The sequence below is a fragment of the Antedon mediterranea genome, chromosome 1 (genome assembly GCF_964355755.1).
Source record: "Antedon mediterranea chromosome 1, ecAntMedi1.1, whole genome shotgun sequence".
NCBI classification, from domain to species: domain Eukaryota; kingdom Metazoa; phylum Echinodermata; class Crinoidea; order Comatulida; family Antedonidae; genus Antedon; species Antedon mediterranea.
In genome coordinates, this window is record NC_092670.1 from 36,917,976 (window position 1) to 36,935,298 (window position 17,323).

The 17,323-nt window shown below is 32.1% G+C and overlaps 1 protein-coding gene across 2 annotated transcripts; it reads left to right on the forward strand.

The window, feature by feature from the left end:
• The first annotated feature begins 37 nt into the window (after positions 1-37).
• LOC140051888 (116 kDa U5 small nuclear ribonucleoprotein component-like) lies at positions 38-17,089 on the forward strand. 2 transcript variants are annotated; one of them, XM_072097261.1, is made up of 24 exons: positions 38-115; positions 729-911; positions 1,184-1,337; positions 1,741-1,819; positions 2,435-2,510; positions 3,343-3,408; positions 3,703-3,738; positions 4,105-4,195; positions 4,474-4,723; positions 5,384-5,581; positions 5,844-5,934; positions 6,167-6,302; positions 8,355-8,482; positions 8,719-8,912; positions 9,244-9,355; positions 9,843-10,077; positions 10,766-10,856; positions 11,615-11,701; positions 12,255-12,381; positions 14,035-14,122; positions 14,585-14,703; positions 14,877-14,971; positions 15,239-15,392; positions 16,384-17,089. In XM_072097261.1, the coding sequence occupies exons 2-24, from the start codon at positions 798-800 to the stop codon at positions 16,585-16,587; spliced, it is 2,925 nt and encodes a 974-aa protein (XP_071953362.1). In that variant the 5' UTR covers positions 38-115; positions 729-797; the 3' UTR covers positions 16,588-17,089. The 2 variants fall into 2 exon arrangements, with proteins under 2 accessions (XP_071953362.1, XP_071953436.1); XM_072097335.1 differs by having other exon boundaries at positions 58-143.
• Positions 17,090-17,323: the final 234 nt, after the last annotated feature.

Genomic DNA, 17,323 nt, shown 5'->3' on the forward strand with positions numbered 1-17,323 from the left:
TGTTGATACTCTAGAACAAAAAAACGCATGTGAAACGATTTTTGCGCTTGTTAACCGCGGAGACGTGTGAAGGAGGCCTAGAGAATCGATAGAAAGAGAAATAATTCAACTCTGTGTAAGAGTAATGCAATAAATCTCAATAGGTCTAGTCACAATTTATACGAACGATAAACAGTATTAAAATATAGATATAGGGCTAGGCTAAAAATTAGAGAAAGACGGCCAGGCCTTAGATTTAGAGTCTAGGCCTAGGCTAGTAGGCCTAGCTAAAAGCTAGGACGGTAGATAGGCTAGCTAGTAGGGGAGGATGAGTAGACCGCCTTTGCTCCCCTGCTAGGACTTGGACCGCCCTCTCTCGGCCTAGGCTATATTAGTATATACTACAGTAGGTGGTAGGTAACAGTCCACTTACAGTTATTCCTATTATTGTTTTGGCACTGACACGTACAGACAGACTGTCAACTGTGCATCCAATTTAAAGTAAAGACGAATTAAAAACATGCACAGTTTTTAGTATTCCAATAAAATAAGACTATTCTGTGTTACCGCACGAGAAAGACGCATCCCGGTACCGCTACCACTGCTACTAGTACCAGCAGAGTCTAGAGAGCATTCCAACTCCCCTTGCTTGACATGAGCTAAACAAGAAGAGTAGAACCATCGTTGGTTGTGACGGATCTAGTGACTATAATAATTTGAATGTGTATGCTACTTTTGTTATTATATAGGCCTACATAGATCATGCATTGCTAAAAGCCTAAACTTTCACCAAACCAGAAACAAAATAAGTAACAAAAATGGATGCCGATCTGTACGATGAATTTGGTAACTATATTGGGCCTGAACTAGAAAGTGATTCAGAAGAGGATGATGAAATTGAACAAGCCTTCCCAGACCATGATATGGATGAAGTAAGAAGTCATTTATTTAGATTAATTGCATATAAAATAAATTATGTAGCAGAACCTTTAAAGGGTGTACTATAATATAATGCTTAGTTCTCAAAAAGTTTGTGCCCTAAAGACTTCATACTATTATTGATGGATTGAAATGAACTTCTTAAAGTTTTGTTAACTTTGTAGATTTTTCTGCACTAAACGATAAACATACCTCCACTCACTAAAATCTCATAACTGAGTTTGTTAGTTTTTGGAGTAGCATTTATTGTAATATTTTTTTGTAGGATGACGAAGCAGATCAAATGGACCAAGGGCCAATAGCGCCAACACAGGCAGTAGTTTTACACGAGGACAAGAAGTATTACCCTACGGCAGAAGAAGTTTACGGACCTGATGTGGAGACACTCATACATGAAGAGGATGCTCAACCTCTCACGGGTAAAAATATGGTAGAACCTCTCATTTGGGACATTTCTATTAAGAGGACACTTTGTTGGGTCTCAGAGGTGTCATCTTAATTGGTGTTCTGTATATTTTTCTGTGTATCTTTAAAGCCTTGTCTACACTATCAAACTTTATGTGACAAAAAAATGTGGTGTGCCCATATATGGACACGATGATGTCATATCACTACCATATTTGGGCACATCAAACTTTTTTTGTCAAACTAGTTTGATAGTGTAGACAGAGCCTTAAATTTGGGACACACTAATTAACCTTTTTATAGCTACATCTCTACTCTAGTTTTACCAAGTTTCTTCCATACAAACATTATTAAATATCTTTAAAAATAGATAAAATCTATAGCTTATCATAATAACTTATTTTTATTTGTATACAGAACCAATTGTCGCTCCAGTGTTAAAGAAAAAGTTCACCATGACTGAACAGGAACTTCCCTCCACTGTTTACAATATGGAGTAAGTAAAATATACAGTCTAGAATAAAATGTTCTTTAAAGCATAAATATAAAGCATAGTATACACTAACAGAGTGGAGTTGTGGCTTGGTGTTTATGATGCTTGCCACCCAGGGTCCTGGGTTTTCATGTCATGTCAGGATTTTTTCTAATGACAAATTACAACTTCACTCCCAAAGACTTGTAATAAGACTTTGTTATGTAGATCATCTTGTGTACATTTTTGTCGTGTGAACGGGATTGCCACCTTCCAGAAGTTAATGAATTCGTTTATGGTTATCCTTGGCAATTTGCCTAAATATATAAAAACAAAAGAACAAATTTATTCTTGTTTGTCAGTTTAGACTTCTGCAAACTAGTTGTCTGCAGTTTTTCAACTGGTCTACACTAGCAAACTGGGAAAAACTTTTTTTGTCAAACTCAGTAGCAGTAAGCGACAACCGTGTAGCTTGTCCAAAGTAGAATCTGTGTCTATCTTGACCGCTCTGAGTTGTATGTAAATGGTCATAAGTAATAACATAGATTTTTTATTATCGTTGCCACACGTCTGTGTAAATTGGCCTTAAGGTTTAACTTTCAGTTTTGTTATTTATAATTTTAATTTTTTTTTCTTTAGATATTTAGCAGATATGATGGATAACCCTGAATTGATTAGGAATGTGACCTTAGCAGGTCATCTTCATCATGGCAAGGTTCGTAGGTCATAAAACAGTTTACTCAACAGAAGGCTACATTTCAAATGTTCAGATAATCAAGTGAACTTAATGCATATTATACATGTATGCATCGTGTAGGCTTTATATAAATCCAAAGGCAAATTACTGAAAAAATGAGGCTTTATATATATATATATATATATATATATCCCAAATGCTACTTGTTGGATATATGCACTATCTTATAATGTGGAGTAAAGAAATATGTACAATGATTTCAGTTCAGTGGTTAAGGACGAAAGAAAAAAAGTTACTGTAGTGGAGCTGTAGCTTGGTGGTTAACATGCTTGCCTTCAAATCCCAGGATCCAGGGTTCAATCCTGACCAATTTCCAGGGTTCAATCCTGACCTAGTGCCAGGGTTGTACACGACTCTTTCAACTCCACTTTTTAAGCCTCAAATGAGACTTAGTTTATAAGCATGATAAATTATATAAAAATTTGTCCATCCTATAATTGGCTATTTTTTCTCGCTGTTGGATACATATAGATTATAAAAATAGAGCACTGACTAGTTCAAGTTTCCTTACAAAACATACATGTGACAGGGAATAATTTCGCCAGTGTAGCATAGCAAAAAGCTATACAAAACAACCTTCTTGCTACACATTTCTACAATTGTGTAGCAAAATATACTATAGAAAACTATGTTTCTCGACTCAAAAATCAGTTTTATTAGCAATATTGCTAAACAAAATTTTAAGATGAAATTTTTCCCTGTGTGATTTTTAGTTATTTATCCACCCCTCACCCCCAACCTTGAAACAGTAAACATGGTAAACCAATATGGCCAACTTTTTTTTTTATAGACAACATTTGTTGATTGTATGATGGAACAAACTCATCCTGATCTGCTATCATATGAAGATAAAGACGTAAGTCTGAGTTCTTTTTACCATAATTCATTTTATAAGTTTACCAGTAACTGCCTTGAGCAAAAATAAATTGTATTTTCACTGTTAGGTATACCGTGTACCTACGGTCAGATTAATTAAGCCTTTTCTAAACTATCAAACTGTGTGTGACAAAAACAATGTGATGTGCCCATATATGGACATGATGATGTCTAATCACTACTAAATTTTGACATACCACTACCATATAACAATAAAATGGCATAAAATAGTGGAAAGCAAATTATTTTTATTTATTTCTTATTTATTTTGCAGTTGAGGTATACAGATACGTTGTTGACTGAACTAGAGGTAAAATTAATTGTTAAATTATCATTGTATTGGGAAAATGATAAAAAAAAATTTTTTATAAAGATGTTTTTTTCCCTCAAAAACATGAAAAATGAAGATTGATAAAATCAGACTTTTAGTAGGCCATTTAGCAGTTTCAATAAAGTTATTCACTTCTGTAGAAAATAAAAAAAAATCATTTCACTTATAAAAAGGCAAAATAAACAGTTAATTTTAAACGAAACCTGGAAGCCAATTTGACTATTTTTTGCTTTAAAGTACAGTTTTTTCAGGTAAATAATTTAGTTTTTTTTCCCGATCCAATCCAGTAATTATATGAAAATATTGTGATGTCATATATAACATTGATATTTATTTTTGTTACAGCGTGGTGTGAGCATCAAATGTCAACCAGTGACCTTGTTGACCCCGGACATAAAGGGAAAGAATTATTTAATGAACGTTATGGATACGCCAGGTAGATAAACTTTTACAGATTTAGGATTCCTACTTTAAGAAGAATAGTGAATGAATTTACCTAATTATATAAACAAAACAAATCCTGGGTTCTGCATGAACCTTTTGATGATGGAATAAATGTACTCTTTTTAAGATCTGTCTACACTATCAAACTTTATGTGACAAAAAAAATATGATGTGATCATATCACTATTTCTTTAAAGGAACTATAATTAAAATGTTTCATATTTTCCAATTCAGTTATCAAATTTTATTTATGGTGCAATCTTTTTTAAGGGCATGTGAATTTCTCTGATGAAGTAACAGCCGCCTACAGGGTATCCGATGGTGTTGTCATATTCGTTGACGCAGCAGAGGGGGTGATGTTAAATACTGAAAGACTCATCAAGCACGCTATACAAGAAAATCTGGCACTTACAATTTGTATCAATAAAATTGACAGACTGATCCTTGAATTGAAATTACCCCCTACAGATGGGTATTACAAGCTGAGAAATATCATAGATGAAGTTAATGGAATATTAAGGTGGTTTGTTGTTTATAATAGAGAGCTTTTGATTTGCGATGACCTAATTAGGTCAGGTCAATCACTGAGTCTTAGATCGTCACCCGAACCGAGAAACCATCAAAGTATGTTTAGGTGGGGGGTGAGGACACATGTCACAATATTCTTTGATGCATATAATGGATTAACATGACATGCTTTGGTTGTCGCAAATTGCAAAGCTCCCTAATAATTCAATAGTAATTTATTTATTATACTAGTCAAGCCAGTCACAAAAGTTAACAATGTAATAATAATGTCGTGAGGGCGTGTAGCACAGTGTGTTGAAAGCTGAATTACTGATTGTGGTTCAAATCCAACTCTCACCGCATTGCTTGTATCCTTATGCAAGACACTTTACATACATTTGCCTCTCTCCACCACATTTTTATAGATGGATACCGGTTAAGACACAACTTTGCTCTGATTACTAGCTGCATTATTATGGGAGTATGTTTCCATACGTGTTTGATCAAAAAAATGACCGGGGCAATAATGTGCAGCACATTGACAGCTTGCTTAATGAACTATAACTGTGTTTGCTTCGTTTAAAACCACAAAAAAAATTCATTTTCAATTATCCATTACAATATAAATGTCAAATTCTTATTGTTTATTAATATTTTTTTGTTCTTTTATCAGTATGTATTCAGATGACTCGGAGAAAGACTTGCGGGTTTCTCCGTTACTTGGAAACGTTTGCTTTGCCAGTGCCAAGTACGGAATCTGCTTCACATTGGCGTCTTTTGCGAAAATCTACTCGGAAAGTTACGGCGATGAAATAGATTATAAACCATTTGCTCGCCATCTATGGGGAGATATGTATTTTAACCCAAAAACGTGAGTAATTTCTTAATATTGGGTTCCATGGTCCCTATCTTTCTATATTTAATTCTAAAAACAGCAAATATTCTAAAGGCCTGTCTACACTATCAAACTAGTTTGACAAAAAAAGTGTGATGTACCCAAATATGGTAGTGATATGCCCAAATATGATACCATGTCCATATATGGGCACATCACATTTTGGGTGTGTCCGTTAGAGAATTATTAGGTGTAGTCATGGCAAAACTCATTTATTGTTTATTTTTTCCCACTTTAGACGCAAGTTTACAAAACGTCCAGCAGCGAGTACGTCTCAACGTAGCTTCGTTGAGTTTATCTTGGAACCAATGTACAAATTATTTGCTCAGGTTTGTATAACAGCCATGTAGTTTTAACTATAATGCAAAATATTTGCCTACTAAAGTCTCAGACACTGTAATTGATTAAAATGAAACTTTAAATACACATTAAAATCCGTTTACGGAATATGGTTTTCCTTTTTCTATTTTAAATCATTTTTTTTTTCCTTTTAAAAATGGAGTAGATTCTGAAAATTTTTAAAATAATGTTTTAATACTGATTATTTGCATGTTACCACAGGTGGTTGGTGATGTTGACACTACATTACCAAGTGTGTTAGATGAACTTGGTATCCATCTAACCAAGGATGAAATGAAACTTAACATCAGACCTATCTTAAAACTCATCTGCTCAAAATTCTTTGGTGATTTTACAGGTAGGTAACTAACACACAATATAATCACAGACTTATAATTAAGAAATTTTATGTAAAATGGGTTGATTTTTTCCTCACCAAATTCACTTTATTCTGCATTGTTTTAAAAAGTGCTTTGATTAATATTACGCAATAGTGGAAGAAAAACGAAAATCTTTTTATTATTATTATTTTTCTTTATGCAAGTATAGTGGAAGTCCCAATACTGACTGCCCATAAAACCTGACTTTTTTAAAATTCCATTTTTATGAATTCAGATCTCCCAATTCAAATTATTCAGCCTGGATCAATAAATTAAAGCGGCAAAAATTTATGAATAAACACATCTAAATGATAGTAGAATCGACAATGCCTAATTTTTTAAAGAGAAATTGCTAACCACAGGTATACGTACAGTCACTGATACTGTGCATTAGTGGACAATATTTTGCTATCAAGTTATTACCAAGATTGTTAATAAGGAATCTAACTCAAACCAATGTCTTTCAATTATTTCCCCTGTACCTATCTTTTAATTATTTCCCCTGTACCTACCTTTCAATTATTTCCCCTGTACCTATCTTTTAATTATTTCCCCTGTACCTATCTTTTAATTATTTCTCCTGTACCTATCTTTTAATTATTTCTCCTGTACCTATCTTTTAATTATTTCCCCTGTACCTATCTTTTAATTATTTCCCCTGTACCTATCTTTTAATTATTTCCCCTGTACCTATCTTTTAATTATTTCTCCTGTACCTATCTTTTAATTATTTCCCCTGTACCTATCTTTTAATTATTTCCCCTGTACCTATCTTTTAATTATTTCCCCTGTACCTATCTTTTAATTATTTCTCCTGTACCTACCTTTCAATTATTTCCCCTGTACCTATCTTTTAATTATTTCCCCTGTACCTATCTTTTAATTATTTCTCCTGTACCTATCTTTTAATTATTTCCCCTGTACCTACCTTTCAATTATTTCCCCTGTACCTATCTTTTAATTATTTCCCCTGTACCTATCTTTTAATTATTTCCCCTGTACCTATCTTTTAATTATTTCTCCTGTACCTATCTTTTAATTATTTCTCCTGTACCTATCTTTTAATTATTTCCCCTGTACCTATCTTTTAATTATTTCTCCTGTACCTATCTTTTAATTATTTCCCCTGTACCTACCTTTCAATTATTTCTCCTGTACCTATCTTTTAATTATTTCCCCTGTACCTATCTTTTAATTATTTCCCCTGTACCTATCTTTTAATTATTTCCCCTGTACCTATCTTTTAATTATTTCTCCTGTACATACCTTTTAATTATTTCCCCTGTACCTATCTTTTAATTATTTCCCCTGTACCTATCTTTTAATTATTTCCCCTGTACCTATCTTTTAATTATTTCCCCTGTACCTACCTTTTAATTATTTCCCCTGTACCTATCTTTTAATTATTTCCCCTGTACCTACCTTTCAATTATTTCCCCTGTACCTATCTTTTAATTATTTCTCCTGTACCTATCTTTTAATTATTTCCCCTGTACCTATCTTTTAATTATTTCCCCTGTACCTATCTTTTAATTATTTCCCCTGTACCTATCTTTTAATTATTTCCCCTGTACCTACCTTTTAATTATTTCCCCTGTACCTATCTTTTAATTATTTCCCCTGTACCTACCTTTTAATTATTTCTCCTGTACCTATCTTTTAATTATTTCCCCTGTACCTATCTTTTAATTATTTCCCCTGTACCTATCTTTTAATTATTTCCCCTGTACCTATCTTTTAATTATTTCCCCTGTACCTATCTTTTAATTATTTCCCCTGTACCTACCTTTTAATTATTTCTCCTGTACCTATCTTTTAATTATTTCCCCTGTACCTACCTTTTAATTATTTCCCCTGTACCTACCTTTTAATTATTTCTCCTGTACCTATCTTTTAATTATTTCTCCTGTACCTATCTTTTAATTATTTCCCCTGTACCTATCTTTTAATTATTTCTCCTGTACCTATCTTTTAATTATTTCCCCTGTACCTACCTTTTAATTATTTCCCCCTCTACCTATTTCTTACAGGATTTGTTGACATGTGTGTTGAGCATATCCCATCCCCAGTAGAGGCAGCTAAAAGCAAGGTAGAACATGTGTATACAGGACCAACTGATTCTGATCTGGCAGAGGCCATGATTGATTGTGACGCAGAGGTGAGTATCTTATCAGCCATGGATAAAAATACAAATATACTCTTTTTTGTCTAAAATATATAAGTAAAAAGACAATAAAAATTGAAGTAGTATTATTTTGAAGTCACCGAAGCCCTATAGTTTCAACCTAAAACATATATTTTTTCATATTATGGATTTTAAACTAAAAAAAAAAATATCTTTACAAATACAAGCTTTCGATCCAAAAATAAAGCAAAATATTTTTGTTTTTAAAGGGACCATTAATGTTGCACACAACCAAGATGTATAGTACCGAAGATGGTGTCAACTTTCATACGTTTGGGCGAGTGATGAGTGGAACAGTCCATTCTAACCAGGAGGTAAAAGTACTTGGCGAGAATTATTCATTGGATGACGAGGAGGATTCGCGTATTACGTTGGTAGGACGTCTCTGGATTGCGGAAGCGAGGTATTTAATTGAATATATTATTTTTTAGGAGGGTGGATGAGGTGGGGGTTAGTTGTGTAAACTTACAGATTCTTAAACCTTGTCTATACTATCAAACTTTGTGAAATAAAAAATGTGATGTGCCCATATATGGACATGATGATGTCATATCACTACCATGTTTGGGCATATCACTACCACATTTGGGCATATCACACTTTTTTTGTCAAACTAATTCGATAGTGGAAACAGAGATTTGGGGATCAAAAACTGTGTGCCCTTTATTATTTTCTTCTAAAATCCACTATTAGTTACAGTGTAAACATTGAAGTCACTTTCATGTTGTTTTCAGGTATAAAATCGAAGTGAATCGTGTACCAGCTGGTAATTGGGTATTAATAGAGGGGGTGGATGAACCGATCGTGAAAACCTCGACAATTACTGAATGTAAAGGTGTGGAAGAGGTGAGACATTTTAAATATTTGATTGAATAAATGAACTGACTTGGGTGAACTTAACATAACTTAATTGCTGTGAATTTATTTTAATTGTGTGAATTTTACCTATGATAAAGCTTAGTTGAGGGCCTTTACCCAGTTACCTCTAATATATACCATGTACCATGAAAAGATCCCTGACAAACCAACTCTACAGTAGTTATATAAACAATTAAATCTGCTGCTTACTTGGGCTCGAAACTCCTAGCCATCAGCACAAACTCTGTGGTCTAGAGGTATGAACGGCAGGCTAGTGATCTGGAGGTTGTGGGTTCGAGTCCCACCCAAATATTTTCACAAGTATTTTCAATGTACTTGGTATAAAGTAAAAATTAAGTCAGAGTAGGGCAAACATCTGACCAATTACTCAACACACTGACGCAAAGCTACAATAATTCGCAGTAGTTACTGTACAAACAGTATAAAAAACAACCGTTTTTGTTACCAATCACAGGCTCATATTTTCCGACCGTTAAAATTCAACACCAGCTCAGTGATCAAGATTGCGGTGGAGCCGGTCAACCCGTCAGAGTTGCCCAAGATGTTGGATGGTCTGCGCAAGATCAACAAGAGCTACCCCTTGATCACAACTAAAGTGGAGGAGTCTGGTGAGCATGTGGTCATGGGTACTGGTGAGCTTTACTTGGACTGTGTCATGCATGATCTCCGCAAGATGTACTCAGAGATAGGTAAAAATGCTGTATTTATGTTATTTTTTAATGATTTTTCAATCAATCACTTTTTTTGTAATTTTTTTTTATAATTGTAATTTTTGCATGACCATATTTTGCCTTTTTTTTTGTTTTTTTTTTATTTTTATATAAATATTAATAACTTGTGTAATTCATCTTTTAGTGCTTATTTGAGTGTAAATAAATAAAGAAAAATTTAATTTTTGTGATTGCACACTTAGCTTTCTCAAAACCATATACTGATTTAATTTCATTTTCATTTCAAGAACAATGGAAAAATAACAATACATATTATATAATTAAGATATTTCAAAGACTATTATTGGGGATCCTATAAAAAACATCACCTTTAGGATCTCAATAAGACAACAACAAATCAACATGTCAGAAAAATGTGCTTACAACTTATTCTAAAGTATAAGTGTTATTAATAATTTAAAATTAAAACCCTTTTCAATTTTTCCAAAAAATAAATATTAATAATATAGCATTTTTTAAACTGTTATCAAGTTTATTCCATGTTTGTGGAATTCTTAGAAAACTACACTCTCCTAATAACCAGAAACTTAATAAAGAAAATATAAATTTACGCATAGTACTACACTGACTATAATACAAAAATAATTAGGCGATTTGTCCTCTTTTGTTAATTTCTATATTGAAATATTTATTTTTTTAATTGTAGATATCAAAGTAGCTGATCCTGTGGTGTCATTTTGTGAGACTGTTGTCGAAACATCGTCACTCAAATGTTTTGCTGAAACACCAAATAAGAAGTAAGAATCTTATATAACTTGGTTATTTTCTTGTATTCCCATTTCATGTAAAATAAAGGATTTTAACTTGAATTAAAATTAGGTTTTTTTCTTTGTGATTATATTTTTTTTAACGTCGTGAGGTGGTTTCTCGAAAGATCGTAAAATCAAAACGGTACTGGGTATGACCAACTAGCGTTCTTGTCACCAACTAGTCATCCATTCATAGAAGTACTGATGTAGTAGCCTATCTGTACGGTGACCATAGAATGTGACCGGAGACATGACTAACTACGACTTTTAGTCGATAGAAGATTGAAAAAAATTTGTTTAGAAGAGTTGTACTGTGGATGTTAAATGAAATTATGTCAAAAATGATAACACACTAGGCATATAAGCAGTAATGTATGTAGTGTAAATAATTTTGAGTTAAGAAAGTTAAGAAAATCAAAGAGACTATGGAGCGGCTATTCCTGTAAGATCTCTGTAACAATGTAAATATTTATATTTAAATGTGAATTTGATTATTAACAGTGATTATTTACAATATGATATAATAATAATAATAATATTATATAGTAATTATTTATAAGTATCGCCAATTAACAATGAAAAATAACACGTTTGATAGTATTGAAAAATTTTAAAAATACAGAAGTTGAATAATGAAATACTGAATAAATATACAATGTTTGATTAGAGATCTAAGTAATCTGTTGTGCATCATGTGTAGTTGTAATAAACAATCAATGGTATTAAATCCAATATACTTTTTTTAGGAACAAACTTACGATGATAGCAGAGCCCCTGGAGAAAGGCCTTGCGGAGGATATTGAGAGTGAAGTAGTTCAGATAGGATGGAATAGGTATGTAGTATACATCTTTCTTTGGTTGGTTGGTACTACTAGTCATGTGACGCAGTGTGGTAGACATTGGACTACTGGTCTTCAGATCATGTGTTCGAATCCAACTCTCGCCACATTGCTTGTATCCTTAGGATATACACTTTTCTTCGTTTGCCTCTCTCCACCCAGGTGTATAAATGTGTACCTGGTTTAGATCAAAACAAAACTGCGCTGATTACTAGCTGCATTATGGAAAAATCTGTCCATACGTGTTTGATCCAATGACCGCGGTAATAATGTGAAGCGCTTAGAATTGCTGTGCAATAAGCGCTATATAAGAACATTATATTAAAATAAGCAGGTCACCGATTCCAGGTAATTTTGCAACAATAAGAGATTCCTTAAAAAGAAACTGAGGATGAATTTTTAAAATAATGATTTATTTGGAAGCTACACTTTTGAAACAGTGGCACACTTCTTGAATGAAGGTGTGTCCAGAGTAAGTAAAATAAAAGTTAAAGAAAAAAAAAATTATTTAACAATAGGCCTATTTATTTGTTTTTAATTCCTTCAGGAAGAGGTTGGGAGAGTTCTTCCAGACCAAGTATGACTGGGATTTGTTGGCTGCCCGTTCTATATGGGCATTTGGACCAGACACTACCGGACCCAACATTCTAGTGGATGATACTCTGCCATCTGAGGTAATATGAGGTTGTGTTTATTACTAAACGACCATATTTTGAATATGGTAATTTATTGGTTTCATGTTTTCGAAAGTAACTAAATCTATTTTAAGAATATCAACAACATATGTATATAACATAAACATTTGAAAGGCATATGATAAATTTCAAAACGATATACTGAAAATTATTTTTATTTATTTTCTTTATACAAATACTGTATAAATATAAGGCACATTAAATAAATCCTTTCCTAAACATCAAATGATATTTTAATCTATCAAAATTAAAGGACAACTTTACCGAGAACAATATTTATTATTTTCATACAATTGCGTGATTTACGATTAAACATACTTTTTAAATAAATCGTAAAAAAATAGAAATGTTGACTTTTTTATTGTTTCTTTTTCTTATCTGTATATTGAAGTGTTTCTTTAAATAACAGACTAAATATTTTTTCAAAGACTATACAAGTCAAATTAGCAATTGAAGTGACGGTACCTATCACTAAGGTAGATTTTGCTATGCATACATGACAGCAATAGCCGTAGGGCGAGCGTGCGTGTCCAATTTGAAGTCCCACAATTGTAGGAAAATAAATATTGACTTGAAAGTTATCATATGGCTGTAAAACTTTTATTATATACAATTATGTTTTTAATATTTAAAACTTGAAATCAATAATTTACCATATTTCAGAAATAGGACACCATTTATTTTGTCATGTTATCATGTTTTTACAATAAAGAAACAGGTGTAGGTTTTATTAAATATTTTATAATAATTCCACAATTGTGGGTAAAAAAAAATATTGATTCGATATTTAATTTTTTTTTATCGTTTTGAAATTATCATATGACTGTAAAAGTTTTATTTTATACATATGTTTTTGATATTTTAAATACAGATTTATTTACATTAGAAAACTTGAAATCAATAATTTACCATATTTGAGAAATAGTACACCATTTATTACATGTTTTTACAATAATTAAAGGAAACAGATGTAGGTTAACATGTAACACATGGTTTTATTAAATATTATAATAATTGTATTGGCTTTCTTTCCTGGTTATTTTTACATTGATGACCGAATAAATATTATTATTATTATTATTGTATTTATTCATGTAAATTTAGTACTAAAATTATATATTTTGTCATTGTAAATAAAATGAGAAAATGTATATATTGTGTATATTTACCCATAATAAAATTGAAAGATTCATTAAAGATGTATTGTCCCCCTGAAAAAATAATTCTTACAAAAATTTTTGTTGAATATGCCATTTTAATGGAACATAATAGTTATCCACTTAGACCAAAAATTGGATTGAAAAAAAAATGTGTTTACCTGAAAAAAATGTAATTTAAAGCAAAAATTTCTCAAATTGGCTGCCAGCCAATGGATTTTTGGTTGGATTTCACCATTTATTTTGTCATTTTATAAGTGAAAACATTTTTTTTCCCTATGGAAGTGATTAACTTTATAAAAACTACAAAATAACATATTCAAAGTCTGAATTAATTATTTTCATTTTTCATGTTTTTGTTTTTTTCTTTAAAAAATAAAGAAAAATAATTGAAAATGTACTTAACATTGAATGCAAACTATATATTAACTAACTATATAACATATTTGTATGATATATTTAATATTTTGTTTAGGTTGATAAAGGGCTTTTGAATTCCGTAAAAGACAGCATCGTGCAAGGTTTCCAATGGGGGACCAGAGAAGGACCACTCTGTGATGAACGTAAATATTCCTTTTCATTGAAAATGTTTTCTATTGTAAGGAAGAAGGAATGTTAAATTGTTTAAATGATCATGATTCTGAACCTATTTAATGGTTAACTTTTTCATGGAGTATATTGATATATTTTTTTTTTTTTCTTAAGCTCTGTCTACACTATCAAACTAGTTTGACAAAGAAAGTGTGATGTGCCCAAATATAGTAGTAATATGCCCAAATATGGTAGTAATGTCATCGTGTCCATATATGGGCATATCACATTTATTTTTCACATATTTTGATGATCAGAAATTGCTGGATGGATCACCCTCATTAAATATGGTTCAAATAAAAATAAAAAATAAAGTTTGATAGTGTAGACAGAGCTTTACACATCACATTTTTTTGTCACACAAAGTTTGATAGTGTAGACAGAGCTTTAAGAATAGCAGACTTATTTACTCATTAATTTCTATCTTTAAATAGCAATTCGTAATGTAAAGTTCAAGATCCTTGATGCTGTTATTGCCTCCGAGCCAATCAGCAGAGGAGGAGGACAAATTATTCCAACAGCGAGACGTGTAGCTTACTCGGCTTTTCTTATGGTAATTATGCAAAATATAGGTCCAAGGGTCACCATTTCCTACAATACCAACTGTTTGATCGCATAATTAATATCTTTCTTCGTTTTTTTGTTAATATAATAGTAATTAGTACATTTGACAGTCTCTAACTATTTATAAGTTAAAGCATCAACAAAAATATGTTTAATTTTTAGGCCACTCCAAGGCTGATGGAGCCGTACAACTTTGTAGAGGTACAGGCCCCAGCTGATTGTGTCTCGGCAGTGTACACCGTACTCGCAAGGAGAAGGTAGGCCAACAACAAATATATTATGATATACACAAACATTTTTGTTAAAGCTCTGTCTAAACTATCAAACTGTATGTGACAAATAAATGTGATGTGCCCATATATAGACATGATGTCATATCACTACCATATTTGGCCACATCACACCTTTTTTGTCAAACTAGTTTGATAGTGTAGACAGAGCCTAAGATTAGTAGCTCAGGGACTCAATTTTACACCCTTAAAAGGAATTCTATTACAATTGTTTATTCTTATTGTTTTTTACAGAGGTCATGTTACCCAAGATGCACCTGTACCTGGTTCTCCACTGTACACCATCAAAGCATTCATTCCTGCGATTGATTCATTTGGCTTTGAGACTGACTTAAGAACGCACACACAAGGACAGGCATTCTGTTTAACAGTTTTCCATCATTGGCAGGTAATTTCATAGCTATGTTGTCTTTCTACATTTATAAATCTAAAGGCAAAATACTGAAAAAATGACAATGCTGTGGGTATCAGTGGCTGGATCTCAATGGAGATACAAAAAAATGGAAAAGCTAAATCAAAACGATAAAGTAAAACAGTCGGAAAAGTTAGCAGAGCTTTCGGGCAACACTAGCCCTTCATCAGTGCATTTCATTTTTAATTTTTTCTTTCATAAACAACAAATAAATATCATTTGTTTGATAAAAAATTTCATCATTTTCTAAAAGATTATAAATCCAAAAGATAGGAAGTCTGGGATATACTACTGTACAACATAAAGCTCTGTCTACACTATCAAACTAGTTTGTCAAAAAAAAATGTGATGTGCCCAAATATAAAAGTGATATGCCCAAATATAAAAGTGATATGACCACATCACATTTTTTTGTCACATAAAGTTTGATAGTGTAGACAGAGCTTTACACATCACATTTTTTTGTCACATAAAGTTTGATAGTGTAGACAAAGCTTTACACATCACATTTTTTTTCACATAAAGTTTGATAGTGTAAACAGAGCTTTACACATCACATTTTTTTTTACATAAAGTTTGATAGTGTAAACAGAGCTTTACACATCACATTTTGTTGTCACATAAAGTTTGATAGTGTAGACAAAGCTTTACACATCACATTTTGTTGTCACATAAAGTTTGATAGTGTAGACAGAGCTTTACACATCACATGTTGTTGTCACATAACGTTTGATAGTGTAGACAGAGCTTTACACATCACATTTTGTTGTCACATAAAGTTTGATAGTGTAAACAGAGCTTTACACATCACATTTTGTTGTCACATAAAGTTTGATAGTGTAAACAGAGCTTTACACATCACATTTTGTTGTCACATAAAGTTTGATAGTGTAAACAGAGCTTTAGAACTTTAAATGAAAAAAAATATAAATAACAGTTTATGACTAAATTTTTTTTACTTTTTAAGATTGTTCCTGGCGATCCATTGGACAAGAATATTATTATCCGACCTCTTGAACCCCAACCTGCGACCCATTTAGCCCGCGAATTTATGATCAAAACGAGACGAAGAAAGGGTTTGAGCGAGGACGTTAGCATCAACAAGTTCTTTGATGACCCTATGTTGTTGGAGTTGGCACGACAAGATGTTGGTCTCAATTATCCAATGTGAAAACAAGTTATCAAATTTTCGTGATACATTATTATTCATTAGTGCCAGACAGAGCAATCCAAATTAAATCCTGTTCAGACAGTTCTAACATCATCACCAATTTACAATGCTCAGTATGTGTGAAATTTCACAAATTAATAGTTTGTTCTGCTTAAATAAACACACTCATAAAGGCCATGTGTCAATAATGATTTAGATTTAATACAATACTGTATATCTTTAGAATGGCTCATATACTGTATTTACAAAAAATCAATATTATCACATCACATACAATGTTGAAACTATTGGAAATCAGCACATGTTTGTTCTAATACAACCCGTCTGAATAGGGGTTCTAAAATGTAAAGAAACTCTGGTGCCAGTGTAGCATAGCCAAACCTTGTGATGTGATCATGTTTTGTCTTTAATTTAGACTGACATTCCATTGAAATGATATTCTTATTGCACTGGTCAACAACAATAATTTGTACATTTTTTAATAAGAGAATAAAACAAATCATTTGTATATTGTTGTGTTTGAATTTGTCTCCTCCACTGCCTCACCCCGTCCCCTCCGCCAACAAGATACAAGATACATCTTTTCATTTTAGTTACTCCTTTACTGTAAAGGTTCTTCAATATCATACCTAATATAAGTTTAGGCATTGTATAATTATTTTGCATTTCTGAAAACCAAATATGAACAATGCACTTACGATGAAGAATTCTAAAATAATGTTGCTTATCCGAATTT